This window comes from Cariama cristata, unplaced genomic scaffold (genome assembly GCF_000690535.1).
Source record: "Cariama cristata isolate BGI_N322 unplaced genomic scaffold, ASM69053v1 scaffold11863, whole genome shotgun sequence".
In the NCBI taxonomy this organism is placed as follows: Eukaryota; Metazoa; Chordata; class Aves; order Cariamiformes; family Cariamidae; genus Cariama; species Cariama cristata.
This window is the reverse complement of record NW_009610165.1, coordinates 10067-32413: the sequence shown is the minus strand read 5'-3', so window position 1 is coordinate 32413 and position 22347 is coordinate 10067. Positions and strand designations below refer to the sequence as shown.

General features: G+C 46.1%; 1 protein-coding gene across 1 annotated transcript in view; it reads right to left on the bottom strand.

Annotated features, from left to right (window-relative positions):
- Window positions 1-22347, bottom strand: part of LOC104159786 (DNA-binding protein SMUBP-2-like) — a gene marked incomplete at its 5' end in the record, with an annotated part of 35410 nt that overhangs the window by 4367 nt on the left and 8696 nt on the right. Inside the window, 5 exons of the mRNA XM_009697782.1 lie at window positions 1078-1260; window positions 12166-12340; window positions 14667-14814; window positions 18961-19161; window positions 19551-19714. Coding sequence (XP_009696084.1) covers window positions 1078-1260; window positions 12166-12340; window positions 14667-14814; window positions 18961-19161; window positions 19551-19714 — 871 coding nt within the window. The remainder of the gene's footprint in view (window positions 1-1077; window positions 1261-12165; window positions 12341-14666; window positions 14815-18960; window positions 19162-19550; window positions 19715-22347) is intronic.

The window sequence follows — 22347 nt, the reverse complement described above, 5'->3', positions numbered from 1 at the left end:
GAGTTGAGGTGAAGCCTCGATAGCCCTGAAGCCTCAATGCAGAGCATGCTGACACAAGCACAAATCCCCGTGCTGACTGCAGCGGATGTAGATGAGGGTGCCCGGGCTGTCTCAAACACAAAGCTTGCTCTTCCCATCCAGGTAGCACTCACACTGTTCACAAGTAAGATTATTTTGAAACAAGTATGATAAAATGGCCTCTCCAGCCATCTCTGTCCAAAACTGGATCAACTGTGAAAAGGAGAGATTCTAGGGGAACATCCATTTTTCTGACTCCTAAATATTTGCATTTAAAAAAAGTATTGCTAAAAATACAATAGCTTCATGCAGACAAGCATTGTGATATTTTATGCTTCTCCAAGTCCAATAGAGAGAATTAATGTTTTCCCATCTGCCTCCCTGCACTAACTGCAATTTTAAAAAGCACCAATTATTGACAGTCGCAGCATGTGTTGGCAAACAACTGCCTGTCCCAGGATGCAATGGAAATGAAATGCTAGTCACTTCCTTTAAATTACCAAAGAAAGGGAAAAATACTGCAGACAAGGAATGGATCCAATGCCATCAGACCTGCCTCAGGTGCTGTCCTGGCAGTAAAACTACCCAAGCCAGAAAGGGACTCTTGCTTTCTGATACTTCTGATGTCGATGTTGGGACCACTGATGGGACACACACTGGCCCTTATAACCACGTGGACATGTGGAAACACAATAAAAGACTAATGTCTGATCCTACCCTCAATGGGATCTTGAAACAGAGAAACACTGCTTGGGGTATGCCGACTGCAGGTCAGGTCTTCATATATTCCCCACCAGCTGCAAGGGTATTTTATTTTGCTGCTTATCAGACCCAAGGATGAAACAGAAGATAATTCTGTATGACTTCTTGTTACATAGGAAAAAGGACAAACACCCCCTCCCATTAATGTTTCCTCGATGAAACAAAGGGTGAAACAGTAATGCTGTTGCAGGGCCAGGAGGAATGGAAAACTCCCTCACAGGGAAGGGACAAACCCTGCATGTGGTGGGATGAAAACGACATCTCTGCTCATACACCAGTGAAGAGCAAGTCACTTACTTGAGCAAATGCTGGGCTACTGATGGGTGAGCAGTGAGCCGGCCGCTGTACATCTCCGAGGAAGCCCACTGCATGATAGCCTGGTGCATTCGGTACTGCACCGTCAGCATCTTCACAATCTTCTCCCCATACCTCCCGATGAGACGCTCCATCAAGCTGAGCGAAAGGCCCTTGGCAGCAGCCCTGCATGGGAAAAGCAAGTCAGAGGTGGAGTCTGGATGCCTGTCCTGAAGTGATGATCTAAGGTACAGACGTAACCCTCTTTGGACTAAAGACTCCATCAGCACCTCGCTACAGATGCAGCCCTGGCAGTGCCGCAGCTGGAACTGAACGCAGTGTTGATCAATGCTAATGGCGTTAAGTGGCAATGCCATCAGAGCACCTGCAATACCTACTCGGCACCCTGCCGAGCACCCTCCTGCGGCTCTGCTGGGATGGCGTTATCTCCCGGCCTTCCTACTCTCTTCCACGCGGGTACCAACAGGCAGTGGAAAGGGCACAGAAGGCCCCAGGGTCCCAAGTGTTATCTTTCAGTGTAGACTCCCCAACAGGCTGAAGATCCTCAGGGGGAGACTTCTGCTTTGCACACAGCTTGAACACGTCAGGGTGGAGAGAGGCCTGCTTCCCTTTCCCATGGGGAAATGCCTAGGGGTGTTGCCACTGTAATGCAAGAGATGCAAACAGTATCGGCTATCCCTGCCTGCACCCCTTCTCACACCCAGATCTGCTCGGTGCAGTTGGAATAAGGTGCGCGAGGATGCCCAAGATCTCTGCTTGGGGAAACAGCTCCAGAACAAAAACCTCTTAACCTGTAAGCTCACCATCAACATCCTTAGTCACACTGCTCAGAACAAGCTCTAGATACTGCATCTGTCAGTGTAACATTACACTTGTGTTACTGCAAGCTTAGCAACAGCATCAGAATCATCTAATGCACCAGTATCAGAGCTCAACCCCAAATCTCAAAATGCTTGATGTCAACACAGCCAGACCTTGCTGATGTTTCATCGAGACACTTGCCGCTCAAGCATTCTCATTACTCCTTGGCCACTCACCCCAGACTGACACACTAATGCATTTCAGCGCTTATTGCTTTATTACCCATTAAGAAAACCAACACTCCATCACTTCTGGCAAAGGTCCCGTGGTTATATCTGTGACACAAATTAATAAAGCTCCTAATGAAATAAGCCTTTCAGGAGCTTAATTGCTTTCTCTTCGTGGTACAGAAAGGGTTTGTTAGAAGCATCACCTAACGGTACCGTCTGAGGAAGCAGGGCAAGAATCCTTGTACTTTGATTTTGTGTTTTGAGCATTTTAGAGCATAAAGAGTTTTTTCATACTGTGCGTCCAGTGCCTCGTACAATATTCTGGTTCATGGTGAAGGGTTCTGGTTGCTACTAGAACACAATGAACAAGCACAAAGATGATGAAATGATGATAGAGAACAGCTTGGGAAAATTATTTCCATCAAGGCTAAGGGGCACAGCACGCATCCAATTACTGCTGTGGGAAGCATTACATTACTACATGGCACCACAGCAAGCGTCTTGTTTGCTGTACTGGCCAGCCCTATCATGTTAACAACAGGGCACTTGATAAATATAACAAGAGACCGCAAACTCATTAAAACTGCGGAAGAGAAAACTGAAGGTAGATCTTTCTGAGAAGTTGAGTCTCATTAGCCCTCCTCTTTGCTAAATTACAGAATGCAGCACACAGGGAAAAAACGGGTCATAAACTCCGAATAGAAGCAACTGCAGGACTTCAGAGACAGCTTTCAAAGGCTGTAGTAACGTTAACGAGCATTGAACAACACATCCAGGCACAGAAGCCAGGAGGAGGGTTGGTAGGTTTGCAATAAGAATATTGTGCTTTATGCGACAGAGGTTTCCAGCTGTGCTGTGCATTTTGCTGCTGACCACGAACCGCACCGAGGTTGGCCACGAAGCCTTTACAGCTTCCCAGCCCCAGCATCGCTACCGGCATGGCACAAATGTACTTACAGAGGTCCTTATGCTCCCACCTGAGAGCATGGGAGAAAAGCAAGGGGCAGGCGAAACAGCAGTCTGTCGGAGGTGGGCTAGGTTTTGGGGAGGGAAAGGGCATTAGGTGGGGTGAGGGGAAAGAGCAGGTCATGGGACTGGGGAACTCATTCCAGTTATCAGGAATTAGCTTTTCTCCTTCCAGGCTCACAACTGAATGAGAAGGCACAGACAGGCTGATCCTCCCAGCTCTGCTCTGCCCCACGGGGCGTACTAAAGGGCAACCTTGATCTCCTGGGCCGGGAGGAAAGGAAGCAGCCTTAACAGAGCGAGCTGTCTGCACTCAGGCGTGAGCACCTACCTCAAATAGCCATTCCCTTAGAACAGCCCTTCTCCTGCGTGACCGGGATTCAGAGCCCACCTCTTACTTGGTCTTTGCCTACAGCATGACCACTATCACCAAGATAAAAATGCTTCTGGTTCCTTCCACCAGCCAGCTCCTCCTGCCAGGCTAATGAAAAAGCAGGTCAGATGCTGAGTCATCCACAGACGATCTGGCTCTCAGGGCCAAGAGGGCACCCTGACGCTTTAACTGCCCTGACCAGCCTCACCTGGGACTCGTACCCTCTGCCCAAGCTCATCCCTGCCTGAGTTATGTCCTAGCTCTGTCTCCTGGACACAGAGATCTATGGCCCTTGGATATATGTTGCAGGTCACTTTGATCCTGCCTTTAGCTGTATCTGCTAGATGGATCTTGGACCCATGCTGTGGCTTTGTTTTGAGCTCACCTCCTGACGAGATTCCCTGGATGGACTCTGGACCAGGTTTGTAGCTTGCTGGAGCTGTTGATGAACCCCATGACCAGCCCTTGGCTCTACCTGCTGTGCTCAGACCCCATGATGCGGCCCCTGGCCTTGGCTGCTGCCAGACACTGGCTCTGTAGGTCACACCAGGCAACTCAAGAGAGAAGGGAGGGACACCAACATAAAGCCTCAAAGGGATGCAGCAGGCTTAGCAGCCTTACCAACCACACCATTTGCTTTTGTCCTTTACTCCCCTCCCTTGGCTCACAAATTCTTGTAAATCTAAGAGCAAGCCTAAAACTGATTTTCATCCAGTATTGGCAGGAAAGCCCTGGTATTTTTTAAAAACAAATATTCTGAAGTGTTTCTTGTAATGATATACAATAAAGCGTGGGGGAAGCATTAAACCTTACAGCAAGCCTTAGAAATAGTGCTCTTCTATACACTAACAGCACAGTTTCCACTGCAGGGATCTACACGAGGTTATATGTTGAATTAATAATGAGGATATTAAACTGCTTGTGAGTATTTCACCTGTTAATAAATTTCCTATTATTTTACCACTCAATTAATACCTACAATGGTTGATTTCTATGCCAACAAAATTGTAAGAGCACTGAGCAAAAGTTTTTTAAGTACGAATTGTTTTAGAGAAATTAAATTGGAGGTTGGGCAGACAGAATCACATATCTGATGCTCAGGAGTATTTACTTTAAAGTACCTAAAGTAAAGCTAGGAAAGCTAAAATTACTGAAATAAGCCCAGCAGCCAGTATTTTCTGCTACCCTGGTTTCACCTTGCTTCACATGCAGGAAAAGGCTGTAGTTTGCTCGAATGCACCTTCCCAGGGAGCTGGGCAGGTACCAGGACAAATCCCAGTGAGGGAAGATGAGGTAAGGCTTCCTCCTCCAGCTCTTGGAAGAAATGCCACACATTAATGGTGATAGCTGTAGCCAAGTGGAAACAAATATTTCAAAGGCTTTTGTGCCCACCGTGCTGTGAAATACCCTTTATGGGCTGGGTGTGAGGAGTTAGCCTGCCATGTAGATGTCAAGAATGATCATTAGTAGGGGGAGCAAGGGGAAGTGTTTCCCATGGAGGGATGGAGCTGTGCCCTCAGTCATGTTATATCTTTTCTTATTCATCCTCTGGATAGCTGGTCTCCTCCCTAGGAGACAGAAGGAGGTGTTGGTGTGATTCTGATCTCCGCTTTACACCACTGAATTTGGACAGCAAAGTCTGGAGAAGGCTGTCACTGTGTGTTCCTACCTCAAGAGCTCTGCATCAAGCTCTTGGATGGCAAAAACAGGTTGAGGCTGTTGTGGACATGCAAAGTATTAGCGATCTTTTGCTTTGTGCCCTGGGCTTTTCTATCCTGGTATAGGTTAAAAGGTTTCAAAAATGCATAAAGTAGGAGTAAGTGAGGCTGTGCAGAACTCCCCCTTTCTCTGGATATTGTGGCTTTATTTCAATCCTTGCAGATATGATGGAGGAGGGTAGCTTGTTATTTCCAGCTGCGGAGGCTACCGAAGAAAACCACAGCCTCACGCTTGCTCTTCAGTGGCAAAGTGAAAGTAAATCCATTTGGACCTGAAATGCAAATCAGCAAACTGCTGAGCACAGAGGACTAGCATGTGGATTTGGGATGGTGGAAACATCCAGACTGACTGCTGACAAACACCACAGCAAAATATTCCCGCGTCTGTCTAAGAAACTAGTTGAGAGCAAGAGATCTGATAAGTATCTGCAGATATCTGAAGAGTATAAAAACAAAGTAATAAATCAAAGCCCTGACGTGGAGACAAATTAACTAGGATATCAGAAAAGGATGGAATGAGGACTAAAATGAAAACAAGGCAAACAAATGCTTCTGCCAGACAGCAGAAAGTGTCCTGGCATTAAGACGTGCCTGGGACCGGGCTGAAACCCAGCAGGAGGCTTGAAGCTGATGTCTGCAAGGTTTGGAGTGGGCTGCAAAGAGGGGAATAGCAGAGGGCTGGCATTTGCCATTGCTGGGAGGTCATTCAGAAGAAACACATCCAGCATGGACAAGATGTAGCTGAATGTACTGTACAGTGTGTGTGGATGCCCCCTGCATCCTGACATAACTCCAGGTATGTTAAAAAGCAATAAAGAGGAGTACCCTTCAGACTCTCCACCAAAACTCCGCCTCAAGTGGGAAAAAAACCCAACAATAATAACTGATAAATGCTGAATCCATGGAGGAAAAAGCAGGTAACAAGAAGGCAGTTATACCAGGCAGGGCCCAGCTCCCCGAGCTGAGCACAAGCTCTATGGAAGCCTAGTTGTCTGATCGCACTTGCAGCATGGCTCCCACAAAGTATCAAAGAATTCCTGTTTAACAGAAGCTTCCTGCTTCAGCAGGACTGACTTCACATACCGTAGTAACAGACGATCCTTCTGTCAGCCCAGATTCTTCCTGGCTAACTTTAGACCCTTCACTGAGGCCCCGAAAATAGGAGCCCACCCACTTCGGGTCTGCTGTCATCAATGGAGGAGAAGGCGAAGGTAGGCGGAAGGGTTTGAGTCCTCTGCATGAATCATCCCTGGAAATAGCTTATCGTTTTCCATTAACCAAAGAGGAGACAGCAGGTGAATCGGTGCCTTAATTAGATCTCTGGAAATACCTAACAAGATGGAGGTAGAAGGAATCTGCCTTTGTGCAGCATCTCACAGCCTGCAGGGACTGTGAAAAGTGCAGAGCAGTGCTCTCTGGCATCTGCTTTATTTGCATTGTGCAGAGGGATGGTTCTGTAAAGAGGAAAACTGTGTTATGTACCTCGTTCGACACAGCAAATGCTTTTACTTGGGCAGTAATTAAAAATGAGGCCAGAGTTCAGATCTGTAAGGAAAAGCGCTAATAATTTTTAAAGGCTTTTATCTGAAAAGCAATTGGATTTTTCAAAATAAGTTGTTGTAATTGATCAAAAGTCATTAGCTTTTGCATTTAATTAGGAGGCTATTGAGCCAAACTGTCAGCTGCTCCAGCTGGACCTCACAGCACATCTTCTCCATTACAGGCTGGCCGGGGGGTTTCACTAGACAACAATAGGGCTCGAAAGAAAGAAACTCTTTTCTTTTGGCATTAGGCAGTTTTGCTTTCTACCAGGATAACACGTGTCGTCCCAGGTATTTTCTACAGGACAAATACTCTGCATTGTGCTATTTAAACCCTTGGCAGATTCAAATGGTCTGTCCAAGACCCCCTGCTCTACAGAGCCAGCAGAGTTGAGGGACATGTTGGTAATCTGGAAAGAGAAGAGGGAAATATTGCTATTCCCAAACAGAGGCTAGGACTAGAGAGGAAGAGTTCAGATCAGTGTCTACCTGATGAACATCCACTCTAACTTCTGTATGTACAGTTAATACCTACCAGTGTACCCATCTGCAATTAATACCTGTGGGGCTGCTACCAAGGGCTCCCATTGAGCTGAAAGGTAAAGCCATAAATGGCTCAAAAAGCTTCATTTTCCACTTGTTTTCCTGCATTCTCAGTCTTCCAACAGTCAGCCACCTGAGCAATGGGCAAAGCTTGAAAATACCCAATTTTGAATAATTTTACTTAACAAGATGTCAGCCTTTAGAAGTGAGGGGAAAGACAGGAAAGATGGACTCGCAGAGAAACGCCAGGCTGGGGTTCAAGACATCTTGCTCAGTCCTAGAAGCCACCATAGGTTTCCTGTATGATGTGGGATGAAATGGGGAGAGTAATCCTTGTTCTCCCTTCATGCTGTTTATTCAGATCATAACAGGGACCATCTCTCATTATATACACCATGCATAACACAATAGGATATCAGCTGGAGTTTTCTAGTGCTAAACTAACACACTTCAATAACAAATACAGGAAGCTGGGTTTTCTCTGGTTCCCTCCTGTGTGGCTTCTCTTGTAGCTATTACTCTGGTTGAGTTCATATGACGGCTTTCCTCTGAGTGCAGGAACAAACTCAGGTCTCAACTTTGTTATCTATTTTTATGGAGCTGAAGATCTCCCAGACTTTCACACTTTCACAGATTTGCTTCACATTAGCTAATAGGCTTCAAGAGTTACTCGGGGAACTGAGAGAAGAACCGGCTGGCACAGGCAGCAGCATCGTAGCAGCTTTGCCTTTTAGGCTAAAACAGAGAGACTTGCCTGGAGAGGCAGCATTTGAAAGCACAGCCGATAATTCTTCCAAGTAAGCTGAAGTCAGCTTGGCTTTTTGCACTTTATCTTCCAAAAGGCAACTGTCTGCGAGGCTGAGCTCCGGTGACTGGTGTCTTCTCTGACCAGCACCTGGGTCGTGGACCTGCTGATGCCTTGAGCAATAATTTTGTTTCATGTAGCAAATTTTTTGGATTATAATTTATTGGTAAACCAGGCCGAGATATAAATCTGTTAACACTATTAATTCAGACAGACAGTGTCTCTGCTCTATTTTATCTTAAATCTGTTGATCTTTAGAACGGGCACGGAGTATCACAGTGTTTAAACATCCCTAAGGTTTCTTGTCCAAAAGGGATTACCCTGCAAGAGATGGGAGCTGACCTAACAACTGACTTCCCTGCACAGCTGGTAACCCTGCTGAGGTTGAAGAGCCAGAAGATCTGACTTCTACCCACACTCTCTTAACTTTACAAAGACCAGTTCTTTGTGCAGCTGCAATTTTAAAAACATGGAAAGAAAACATGAAAATTGCACAACAAAACTGTCAAGCTCTTATTAAAGGAAAACAATGGGAACAGCAAGGACAAAAAGCTTGGTCCAAGTCATACCCATAGGATCTAAGGAGCAAAACAGTGTTTCTGATGGAGAAAGAGGACATTATGATCACCTGTGACCACAGGAGAGATGCAAACTGCTGGCAGCTTTCCACTGCAAAGTCAAATGAACTCAAAACTGAGGGAGAGAAAAGCACAACTCCTCAAGCAGGACCAGGAGGAATCCAGGAGATCTGCAGCAGACAGGTCCTACCAGTGAGGAGCTTTTTGCAGTTGACTCCACGATGCAGCACCAGCAAAGGCTCCTGGCATCAGCCATCATGACAGATCAGAAGAAAGCAGCTGGGCAGGTGGTATCATGTTTTTGGAGCTCTTCTGAAGAAAATCTGCATTATTTCAAAGAGGGGCCAAAACTGACATCAGTTGAGCGTTAGACCCGTTCACCCATAGTAACACAGTTGGTATTTCTACTATGTTTTGCCCTTAATCTGACATTCTTGAGAAAAACAAGTCTCTGGGCTCTGTTCCTGGGACTGCGCAGCCCTGTCTGCCTCACTAGCAGGTAGTTGGTGTCTTGGGACCACCACAGTGACTGTTTGGTGAGCATTCCCATCCACCTAAAGCTTCTGATCTTGTAAATCAGCATTGCTGTGGCAAGAGCCTGAGATATGAACAAGTGCACTTCCACAACCAGAAGCATAAGCAGAGGAAGGGCATCCAACTCCCTCTTCTCTGTTTATTCATAATTTGGAACAACTTACTGGCACAGGCAGAGGAAGGGGTGAAAATCTCAAACTAGTGCCATTACTCAGAAGAGCAGTCGAGATGAATCCCGCTGGCCGAGGAGAGCATGAAGACAGGGGCATTATGCAGCTACAATACCATTTCTCTGGTGGAGAAGATGAGCCTTACACATCACTTAAAGAAAAGAATGGTAACCCTGAAATTAGAAGGACCAAACTGCAAATTTCTTCTTGCTAGTAACCAGATACTTATTCCAAAAAGTACCTTGCATATCAGGCAAGGAGCTCTTCTCTCCTGAGAAAAGTTTTGTTATCTGACCCCAGATTAAACCAATTCCCTACTAATGTAAGCAAGTCAGGCTCTAGCCTCCAACTAGCCCTTGACCACTTCTTCCCACCCTAGACTAGTAACATCTGCCAGCTCAACACAGATTACAGCCTCTCTCCAGCTCCCTAGCCTTGGCTGGCCATTTAATTTCTGCATGGAGGCAAAATTATTTATTCCCAATATGCAGATGGGGAAAACCTAGGCACAGAGACACAGCCTGCAAGCTCACAGTAAATAAACAGCAAGCCATGAAGGGCAGGGGGTTCTGCATGGGCTTGTTGCAGTTCACCAGCCTAGATACCTCCACTGGACAGGGGAGGGGTGTGCTTATCACCTGCCAAGATCTGCAAAACAACAAGCACTGCTGCAGCTGATAATGGTAAAATGAGAAGATGATACAGCACCTTAACATTATTTGCACCGTCTCTTAGCCACCTGCTCGGAGCCAGCGCCTTCCTTGGATTTTTCATTTCCCTTGTTCAAAATTCAAAAGAGATTATAGATATGTATCTTGCTCATTATTTTTTGGAAGCAGGAGAGAAAGTTTCTGAAGTCAGCCCTATTTCTCTGCTTCTGCACAACGACAGCTTAATAATTCCAGATCTAGAGCTAGATAAACACATGCACATTTATATTTTAAACTACCCAAAGGCTCCCCAGTACTATACGGAGTATCCCTCTTGAAGCACAGGCAATTTACACGAGCCACAGATCTTTTCCACAAACTAATTGTTCTTAATACACATGTTGTAGGTATTGTGAGGTTTTATAATCACTGTGGTGTGTGTAATAATGCACCATCTCAGTGGGCCAACTCCCACATTAATACATTAAATAAATTCATGTGGAACCACAGAAGCAGAATTTAATAAAGAGAAGAGAAGACTTGGATTAAACTGAGTATGAGCCTGAATTCTCTACAGCCTGCAGTCAGCAAAGAGGAGGTAAACTACGCCACCCTTCTTGCTAGGTGCAAGGAAACCTCATGTGGAAAAACAGATCCTCTTTCTTAAAAATAAACATTTTAAAGTTTATATATAAATACTGGTCAGTGAAATCAGAATTTGTTCACCTTCTGTTTGCTTACCGTTTTACTAGTTTGAATGGCTGATGTGATTGTTTTAAACGTTTTTTTGAACAACTTTTCTAACCACTCTGAAAATTACCTTGCATAACAGAGAGAAAAAAAAGAATTCAAATACAGTGCTGCTAAGTAAGGGGAATCAAAAAAATATCTCTGCTGATGACACGTCTCTCAGGAAAAACACCTCTCAAAATACACACAATTTTGAGTAATGCAATAGTAGCGCATAGTGTAAGTACTCCTCACTAAAGAGAAAAACCAAGGCAAACAACGCAAGCTGAATGCATTGAATTCTTTGGAGCTGGGGCATGTTTCAGGTGACTGATGGAAGGATGAGACAAGCACACAGAAAGTAACTGTCAGTCCCACAGCAGTACCAGCCATGACAGCACCCTCCGATTTCACGCTGTTTAGCTCAGCAGTACCTGCCCCTGGCGCAGAGGCCATCGCAGTGAGTGGAAGGACCCCACATCATGACAAAGGCTTTTTGAGCAGAGCTGTTTCCATGATGCTGCACAGCTACCTCCAGCGTTGCCAGTGCAACAGATCTCCCTGAAACACTGCTCAGCATGAGTTTCTGCCCGTTCTTCCTGCCTCACTGCACTCACCCTCGCTGCCTGTCCTGTTTTTTCTGTAGAGGATCTTAAGTAAATGTGGGACAAGGACAAAAGGCAATCTCAGAGAAGGCTGGGACTCTAGCTGCTGGACTGTGCCCCTGACGCAGCTTGGAGGACCTCTGCAAAATGAGCACAGCAGTGTTTCAAAGGCAGACAGCTCCCTGTCACTCTGTGAGCAAGTATCCCCACTGCGAACGGCCAGGATTTGGTACAGAATCACCTTCTGTTTCTGACGTTTGCTTTAGCAGCTCTACCAAGGTAACTCAACTAAGGTTGCTCCTACAAAACTCGATCCAATGCACGGACTCCTGCAGGCCATGCCTCGGCTCCCGCACAGATGAGAGCCTCACAGGCAAGGTGCACACACCTTTGAGAATTCTGGGCAACTCCAGTGGGGGGCTGAAAGCTGCCTGTGAGATTGCTCTCCCTGTCTGCAAACTCAGAACCCTTGCAAGCCCTGGAGCAGTCGCCCAGCAGGCACTCATCAGCACAAAAGGCAACTCTCCAGCACCATGCTGACTACGCACGCTTTGCTATTATGTGGCTCAGTCAGCAGCAGGTAAAATGACCAACTGTCACGTCCTCCTGCGATAAGAAAGCCTGCTCAGATGGAGCCGCATTAAACTTTAAGCAGTGGCTATCAGTAAAACAGGTCTGACGTAATTCTGGCACTGTGACCAAACCCAGCTCATGGGGGATACCAATAAATAATCCACGTTAACAAAATGTCTTGACACTTGAAGCACTCAGAAGCATTTGGCTGCACAAATAACAGGAGGACCTGGAGGCCGCAAACTGCTCCTTACTTGTGAGAGATGATGGTGGGGGGAAGCTGTTTGTGATCCCCAGCCAGGATGCACTTCTGAGCCTTCAGCAGAGGTATCCAGCAACTGGCTTCCAGGGCCTGAGCACACTCATCTATCACCACGAGATCAAAGTGATTTTCGGGAAGCAGCTTCAGTGGGCCATCAGAAGAAGCACCTAATCAAAGGAGAAGGTGCACAGCTTAGCAGGGAAGCAGCAAGCAACCTGTTTTTAAAACAAACCACAAGCGCTTTAATTGTGATTGAGGGAGGCAAGTAAAACAATGTGTCTCTGCAGAGATTTAGAAATTCAGCTCTGTAGTCCATGCCAAATACATATACATTTATACGGATATGTCAGAATTGTTTTTGCCAATTTCTGTTTGTCCTTTCTTGCCCTGGCATCTGGGCCCGAAAGCTTCCAAGAGCCTTTAAAAACAACAGTGAAACCCAGATGACAAACAGAACAATATGCTCGAATGCTTCACCCAGAGCGGGAGCAGAGCAAAAGCACTAATGAACACCCACTTTCCTTCTGCCCTCAAACTCAACCAAACTTCTCACCAACGAAAACTGAAAGGATGACGGGCTTGAGATTTGCCTTGCTTGATACACTGAGGGACACCCCAAGAGGGAAAGATCAGCTGAGACCCTAACTCCTCTGCCCTGCTGAGCCTGGCTGTGCTACTCTGTCCTTCCTCACAGCAGCAGGAGAAGGGAGAGCACAGGAGACTGTAATCAGACAACCATGGCAGGGGCTTTTTTTTTACATCAGACATCCACTTGTAATGTCAAACAAATAAACCTTACACACGTCCTACTATAATCCAGCCATGAACCGATATTGATCCACGCATTGATCAGAACTGTGAATTTCAGAGGCATCAAAAATATCACTGCAATTCATAAGAAAAAGGGATGCAAAAGGAGGAGAGAAGGATTAAGAAGCCAGCATGCAAGACAAGGAGATTTTTATTCATGGCATTCACAGATACGTTTTTTCAAAAGCTCCTGTGCTATTGCAGCATGGCTCTGAAAGCAGCTCTGATTAGCAGGGGTTTTGCTTTGCCACTGTAAATCCTGCTGCCTTTACAGCTTTGCATCAGTTCAGATGTTACAGTTTGTCAACTGAGACACCATCTTTTCCTTTAAAAATTTTTTCCAGCCTCTATGAATCCACTGTGATAACAACAGGCAAACAGTTTGAAATTGACTTTTGCAATTTTGCCATGCTGAAGGTAGAAGGAAAAGAAATAAATAGAAAGGTTGTCTCTATTTAAAAAGGACTGTACCAACGTGGCATGCAGCTGTGCAGATGGTTTTCTTCCCTTACAGCCTTGCAGCTCAACTTAAGTTTATCAAACTCCCATTAACTAAAGGTCACTGGTATCCCTGTGTGTTGCCATGATTAAATTCTCTCTCTGCCGAACCTAGCAACAGAGCAGTCTGGCTTGCATAAATAATAATTCCCAACAAACTATGTGGTTTCAGACAAATACCAAGATTGCTTAACTGAGGAAAACACAAAATCCAAATGCCTCGTTTGTCCACCACCCTTCGTCACAGCAGAATTGCACAGACCTCCACACCGGCTAGCAAGCCCCAGAGTCCCAGGAGAAAATCACATCTGATCAACACAACGGTCAGCACAAAATACCAATTTTAATGAAAAAAGGAAACCTCCCCCGTTTTTTTCAGGCAAAGAAGTGAGAGGCCAGTTCCCAGCAAATAGTGCACTGGAAGGATTTATCTTTCCTTTAACCTTCACACTAGTAACTTGTGAATGCCCCATGAGGTTCTTTTTTATGACCTAAAATTATTGATGTTTCCTTTCAGCAAATAATCCCTGAGCAACCAAATCTGAAGATTCTAAGTGGGCCCCGGAGTATTATACATCTGATCTAGAAAAGCACTTTAGCACGTGTTAAACTTTAAACACTTCTAGTTCCCGTTCGATCGCAAGAGTATAACTTTCCTGCTTGTAGACACGGATATGCCTACATGTGTTGCCTGATGAACACCTGGAACTGTTCCCTAAATCTTATGTTGTTTACACCACTTGGGTGACTTCCAGAGATAACCAAATACATGCAGACTGAGACCAGGCTATGGAAACATGTGCTGTATTCAATCAGTCACAGAAACTACCCAAGCAGGAAGGCAATTCCATGTGACTTATGAAATCAATAAGCAGACTGCACACCTCTAATAGCTCTTGTTTACCCACTGCAAGGTCAGCTCCTACTCAGAACGAACAAAGATGGGCCATGCTGGTTTACACCAAAGGCCCTTTTGTTTGCTAAAAAACAACATCACGTGCTAGAGTGTAAGCAGGGAGAATCCCACTGTGAAGGAGTCTGAGAGCTTGCAGCAAACTTGACTGAACTCCCAGGAGCTTGGAGCAGGAAGACCAAGCCTGTCTCGTATCCTGGCAGGATGCTGCATTGCAGGGCGAGTCCTGGTAAGTAAGGTAAAACACTGCAAAGAAAAAGAGGATCTTGCACCTGTATTCGTAGCAAGGACAACGCTGGCATGGGTAAGGGCTGCAGCCATGGCAGTTTCTTCTCGTTCCTTCAGCTCCTTTCTCAGTGCCTTAATCTCACTGAGAAAATGGCTCCGCTCTCCCTTGTCTTGAGTCTTTTTGGTTTTTGCCTATAAAATAGAAAAATCAAGATAGAACAAACTGTTTCTAGTCCTAGGGATATGTTCAGCTTCTCAGACAACCAAAGAACCTCGATACAGCATGGTTTCTCTATGTCCACCATGATACATTGGCTCATCATAATCAGCCCCACAAAACTTTGGTTTCTCTTCCCTCTCCTTGCCAGAAAGCCCCTTCCACAATCAGTGTTGCCTGAAGCACAAAGAGTATTTCTGTCTATGCAAAAGATGAACTACATCAATACAACCACAGGCTCTGAGCATGAAGCTGCAAAATGAGGATACTGCTGCCCATCAGACCATCCAGGAGCATCAGGAGTAACACCATCACTCAGAGTCTAGATGGTGATTTCTCAAATTTAAGTTGATGCTTAAACTCCTCTGGCTGCACATTTTGATACTCTTGCATTGTGAGCATGAAGAGTTGAAGAGTAACTCCCTGTTCTTAAATCCTCTGTTCAGCCCTTCCTGCTCTGCCCTACACTTTCCCAATGCCCCAGAGATCAGCAGGGAGAAGGTCAGATGCTTCAGTCCATCCGACGGCTGAGTCTATGCACCAGTCAAAGCATCTGGCCACAATGTAGGGAGTAATGCATAAGGGTGATCAGGTTTAATGGGAAGAAGGGTCTTGTGCCTTTGCTGGGTGAGAAATCGGGACTTCCTATCTCGTTCTGCTCCATTCCTTAGGGGAGGCAGGGACCCTCTGGCTCCAAGTGTCCTCGAAGCAGGTGGGCTCCCCAAGTTGACTGTGCCACATCGTGCCAAAGCAGCATTTTTAAAAAGGCATCTCTGAGTTGCTGTAAATGATTCAGAGCAATATCTAGACAGGCTCATGGCTTTTTTTAGCAACACCTATTAAATATATGTAACACATCAAATCATCACCGCTGGTTGCTAGTGCTTCCCCGGCTACAGACCAGCAGCTACGAGACAACCACCAAGCTATTGTTCACCACAAGTCACCTTAAGAAAGCTACCTGCACTCTCAAATGGAAATTTGGATTATTTCATTGGAGGTAAGACTGATGACTTGAGAAAGCTGAAAAGGTTGCAGACAGAAGCTTTTATAAGCAGCCAAATCAATAAGATCTGATGGTTCCTATAATCACCCTCTGCATGGATGCATTCTCCAATGTCTAACATGGTCCGCCTCATATTGCAGCCTTTTCCCTAGGAAAGACATTCATATGTCTCACTCCCCTACTCAGCCACCTGTTTTGGTTAAACTTGTAGGTATTTAGTACCTGTGAAACCTCTACATGTCTGTCAAGTGTGGTCAAAAATGGCTGATGGGCTCAGAAGTTACAGGGGAGAGATGACAGACAGATATGCAGATAACTTGATCACACAGGCATCTTTTCTTTAGCTTGACCTAAAAGGACAGGGTGGGCACCAGTCCTGATATTCACTGAGCTGAAGGGACAAAGCAGATTAGCATCAATTTCCTCTCTGCTAGAAATAGAGGAAGATTAGAGAGCAAAACTGACAGTGCCAGTAGGGCCACATTTAACGTCTGTTCTGCAAAAAAGATCTAGTTAGTAAATCAACAACAGCAACTGTTCTCTGATGTTGCCTGGTGACATTAAGATCCAAACATCTGACTGACTCTCAGCTCTGAAAGCAGCTGAGGGAGCAGGGAGCCCAGTGCAGAGGTAATAAAGCACTGCCAGTCAGCCCCAAGGATAGCGCTTGGCACACTGCAAGCCTGGGTCCCACTCCCTCATTAGGGCTCTGTGGGTGCCAGCAGGCTCTAATTGTCCTGACCTGCCTCATCTGGGCCCCCACCCACACACTCATTGGTCTGAGAGTTGCATTTAAGGCCAGACCTTGCTCCTTGCCTGAGCTATAGGGTCTGTGTCCTGAGTCTGACTTCCTTCCTGGGTTGGCTGTCTTCATTGCTCTGGACCTGTCTGGTGATCGGGACTGCTGGCTGACCCTGCTCAATGTCACCAGGCCTGTGCTGCCTTTCCTGCTCAGGTACAGTGGGACTGTACTCTTGTTGGTGCAGAGTACCCAGAAACTGATGTCCTGGAATGCCTGAAGAGGTGTGGGAATGAGGCACAAAGGGGTAGAAAATGTGTGAAGAGAGCATGGGTTTTCATTTATATTACTAGTTCTCCTGTGGTTGGGAGTGGTGGTGAAGGAAAGGAGTGAGAAGAGTCAAAATGTGGACTGGACAAAGGAAGAAATTGCTACAGGGGCAAGTAGGGGACATTGCAGGGGAGAAACTGAGGCAGGATGAGAGAAAGATCGGCTGGGACCTCAGAGCTGAGCTCTCTGCAGCCCAGAGAGAGAAAGAGATGCTAATGAGTCAGGTGCATCTTCTGTGAAAGACCCGATCATGGGCAGCTCAAAGCATTGCTATGCAAGCTGAATTGCTGAAGCATGTTAGCTCTTGGGTTTTGTTTGGTACTTCAGGGTGGAACAAGCCTTGGTGGCCAACTCCTGTCTCCTGTTACCAGGTACCCCTTGCTCTAGGAAAAAGCAGATGGAGACCTTAGTGCTGAAGGCTTTGCTTTCTCCCTGATTTCCCTTCTACTATGGAAAAATCAACAGTGGGGGGGAAAAAAGAAACCTCCTCCCAAGGACAGGAAAGGGAAAATTTAACAACTGAGAAAGATGCAAAATAAATTAAGAAGTGAAAAAGACTCAGTGTAGAGCTGTGACTGCAACTAGGTCTCCAACCCAGCAGCTAAGTACCTCCTTCATGAACTTGCCTCTCAGCCACAAATACACCTTTATCCAGCCTTCAGATGCCCTCTCCTTCCCTTACATTATGTGCAAGAACAACTTGTTTGCCAAGTGACTTCCCCAACTGCTCAGCAACAAGAACACTGGATGATGCATAACCATGTTTGGGAAAACTGAAGCTGCTGCCATAGTGGTGGCTGCAGATTAATGTTTATGGAGCTGAAAGCCATGCTTGGTCTGCATCATTTAAAGTAAATGTGCAGTGCCTTACTGGAGGGCAGGGCAATACACTTGGGCAAGTATGACACAGCATGTGTGCAGGGGTATGAAGATGTCCTCCTGCATCTCTGATCAAGACAGGATCTCTCTTGAGCTGGATACATCTGCAAAATGGCTTCTGGACAACGCTGCTGCTAGAAGCAGGGGGGGAATCTAATTAGTATCAAAACCTATCATCTCCAGTAAAAGAGCTACTTTGTAAATTAAGTTCAGGAAAATTAGGTTGTGAAAGAAGAAATTAAGGATGCATTTTTATAGTGTACTCTGCTTTCTACTTGAGGTGGGTGAGAGTGGGAGGGAGCGTCAGGACAGCTCAGACATCTTGTTAGGAAGTGAATTAATGATGTGAATGTTTCTCTTGCTCTCTGAAGAGGATTGCATGAACAATGCCAGACAGATAATCTGAAGAGTAGGGCACTGCAGCATCTCCCCATGCAGCAGTAATGACTGATTTTGCCACTTCAATGAGGAATTCAGCTAGGAGGAGTTCTGCCCTTGGCTCCTTCTACAGCAGATGAAGATGAGCGCTGGTGGCAGGTGACCAAGGAGGCTCAGGCAGCCCCCAGCAGAGAGGCTCTCTGAGAGACCTTGTCAGGCTGGAAGCCTTCCCCATTTCTAAAACTGCCAGGCTTGCACCCCAGTTCCTCTCCTCCAAGGCCAGGTTAAATGCCTTCCAATCAGAGTAAATGGGATTAATCCAGGTCACATGCATCTCCAACTGCCACTGACAGTTCCCCTGCACTATGCTATTTTTTTTTCCTCTCCCCAAAGCAGCCTTTCTACTTTGGACTGACCATAAAGAGAGGCTCATGCCCACCCATATTTTACCCCTGCCTGTATACAGTAAGATCCAGACTAGGAGCATCACTGTGGGCTCATGGTGCCCTGAACCCACAAATACGTGGCTCGAGCAGGGTGCAGGCTGGCTGCATGCTGCCTATGGCTCACACCAGGAATAGTCACTGTGACTTGCCTCTAGCCACTGATTTTGAGGCAACCCAGAGATCCTGGCTGCAGTGATTGTCTTCTAAGAACATCCAAGAAGTGGCCGAGCTGTTCCTTAGTTTCAGAGACAAAGTAGCTTGCCTGGCTAGTGGATCAGGTACTGTTCATCTAGAAAGCTGGCATTTGCGTAACCCACATGGGGCTTGTTGCAGGGATACGTACGAAGGCCTGATCGATGTCCTTCCTGATATCTGCCACTATCTGGGCATTGTCGCTACGGGCCAAGACTGCGTCCAAGGAATGCTGTTGGATGGGCTCCAGGAGGCGAGCAGGGTGCCCAAGCCGCAGGATGCGGGCTTTGTAGCCAGCCAACCTTTCCACCAGATTATCCACAGCAACATTGGAAGGGGCACAACACAGGACCTGCAAGGGGAGAAACCGAGTGCTTGTTAGGGCCAAGGACAGCAAAATGCTGGAGCAACACTGTCTGAGCAGAGAGAGGGAGACCAACACATATCTATGGGCAATAAACCACTGACACCTCCACAGCCTCCAGACATCAAAGACAATTCTCACCTTGCTTTGAAGCACTAGTGCAGGGTCTTCAAGAAAGAGCAAACCTGAGCACTGAAGCCTCTATCTGCACCTAATCTCAGCTGATAGGTGAAACTCCCTGGTCCTTGCAAGCCAAGACAGACTTTGCAGTGTAGCACAGTGGTTACTGGATCTGCTCCAGCTGCTATGAAGCCCAATGAGTTTGCAAAATAAACCAAGGTGATCACTGTCACTACAGTCCTGCCACCGATACTCACTTTCAGGCCTTGCTGTACTGCTTGCAAGATGATCTCTACTAGTGTTGTGGTCTTCCCTGTGCCAGGTGGTCCATGGACGATGGCAAGCTCCCTCTGCGCCAGCGAGAAGGAGACAGCCTCCCTCTGCGATGCATCCAGCGAGTCATTGTAAAGCTTTAGAGGCTCTGGGGAGACAGCAGGAGATTCACTTGGACTTCAGCCCTAACTTGGGTGCTTGCTGAGAAGCACAAATCCATGAATACAAATAAGAAGCTCTCAGTAGCTGGCCCAAACCAATCTGATAATGAGAAAAACCTTCTTGGAGGAAGATGCACTGTGTACCACCTAGGTGGCTAAAAGGGCCCAGAGCGGTAAAAGTAAGCCTTGTTATGCTTTCAAAACGAACACGTTGCCCATCCTGCATCTGTGTCATCCCCCTTCTCTCTCCTACCCTGCAATTTTGCAGAAGGAGCAAGCATTCAGTTGTGAACACAGCTAGTCTGTATTGGAACTTCTCAGCATTCAAAGAGGCATTTACTTGCTATAACATCAAACATGAGGATTTCCTGGGTATGGAGGACGCTCTGGGTTTATTTTAAAGGTGAGCCAGCATATTTAATAAATCTCCAATAAAAAGAGGGGAGGAAGTAGTTGATCTTGCAAGCAAATCACTTCCATGCCAGTTAACAAACCCAACACAGTACTAGTGAAAAAGCAGCAGGAAAAAACTACAGCATCTGTGAGCAGAAAAGAGCAGTCCTGTAATGTTCAACAATGACTGAAAAGGAAGGCAGGAAAAGATACAAACTGGCAATATAAGTGATGAAAACTAAAATTAGTTTGAGCTTTAACGATCAGAAAGGAAAAAAGGGAAAAGAATATGCAAATTGCAATACAAGAGAATTGGTTTCACTGCAGAAGACCAAATTCTTGCAAGCTGCTTTTTACCTCCTAGATTTATCTAATTCAAACCCGTATTTATTCTCATCCCCCATAATCCTGCTGCTAATCTCCTTGTTCATTATGGAAGTCAATTACAGCAGAGATGATGACTCATTACACTGAGGTTTACTGAAAATAATGTTCCCCTGAAAGCTTATATAAGACAAATCTCTGGGCATCGTTCCCTGCTGTGTATCATGTGTTTTATTGCTATCTTTGCATTAAGGGTTTGATTAAAAGCATGAAAGCTTCTTCTGATTTTAGGCAGGTTAAGTTGTGTGTAACTCCCATGTAACCTCTCGCACTGACTCTTGAAGCAGCACAACTAAACTAGGTGTCTGGGTTAAACAAATAACATTTGTTAAAAAGACGCTTGGTGAGGAAGAGAGAAACAGGACTAATGGTACTTTTTCCTGTTAACCTGCCTCTTGCTTTATACATAATTTTTGAGTTACTGTGCTAATGACTAAGGGAAGATTAGGAAGCGTCCCATGGGCTGGGGAAAAAGAAAGAATAGCTTAAAAACTGAAAGGCATTTCCCACAATGAGGAACAGCCAGGACGTAGGAGTCATTGATATTTCCTTGCTCAGGGAATGAGATCAGAAACAGGCTTCTCCACATGCACGTACCCCCTCTTCCCTTTTCATCACACACTGCCAAAAGTTGCTGTGTGGGCAGGCTGGGAAATGTGTTTCTTTTCTGGGCTGGGCATGTTAGTGGTGAGGAGGAGGGCAGAGCCTTTTCAGGGATGCTGTGGTTCCTCTAAACTCTTCTCCATCCACCAGCTGGGCTCTAAATAGGCTCACCTGAAGAAATGCAGTTTATCCACTCCAGCAGGGCTGGCCCAAGAGCTCTACTATAAGCAGTCAGTTTAGGATTTGCACAGATGCTCCCAGAAGACACCCGTCAACCCAGCTCTAGCCCTGTGGCATCAACTCTGCATTGCTGGCTCCTGCTCTGCCCAAGGCCGTCCATCTCAGCCCCCCGACGCAGACCATGGAGAGGATGAATGTAAACCTGCATCCTCAGGCCTGACAGGGATGGGTCTTGCTGGTGGTCAGGTAATTCAGCCCCTGATGCATAACTTGATTTAGGAGTGTAGCATTTGGAAAAAAAAAAAAAAAATCACCTTGGCCATCAAGGCGGTTCTCCAACAACATCTGCAGGAACTGAGACATTTTTCTGCACAGTACCAGCAGTTCAGGTGAAGAAATGGGTGGGAGGGTGATATTCAAGTCCAGGAAAGGGGTCTTTGCACCAAACATAGAATCATAGAATCGTTCAGGTTGGAAAGGACCTTTAAGATCATTGAGTCCAACCATAAACCTAGCATGGCTAAGTCCACCACTAAACCATGACCTTAAGCACCATGTCCACATGCCTTTTAAAGGCCTCCAGGGATGGGGACTCCACAACTCCCCTGGGCAGCCTGTTCCAATCCTTGACAACCCTTTCGGTGAAGAAATTCTTCCTAATATCCAATCTAAACCTCCCCTGGCGCAACTTGAGGCCATTTCTTCTTGTCCTATTGCTTGTTACTTGGGAGAAGAGACCGACCCCCACCTTGCTACAACCTCCTTTCAGGTAGCTGTAGAGAGTAATAAGGTCTCCCCTCAGCCTCCTCTTCTCCAGGCTAAACACGGATGGGAACAGTCCCTCCTGGGAGGAAGAGCTCAAGTTCTCCAGAGCTGGAGGCCTCTCACTTCTCAATGTACTTTACAAAGTATATTCCTCACCATCGGTGTGTACGGGCACCAAGAGCAGAGCAAACCCGACCCCACGACCAGCTCCGCTACAGTACAACGTAACTGCAATCAAACGCTGCAGGTGGACAAAATCCAGGTGGGTAACTAAGCCTGAAACAAGGAACTTTCT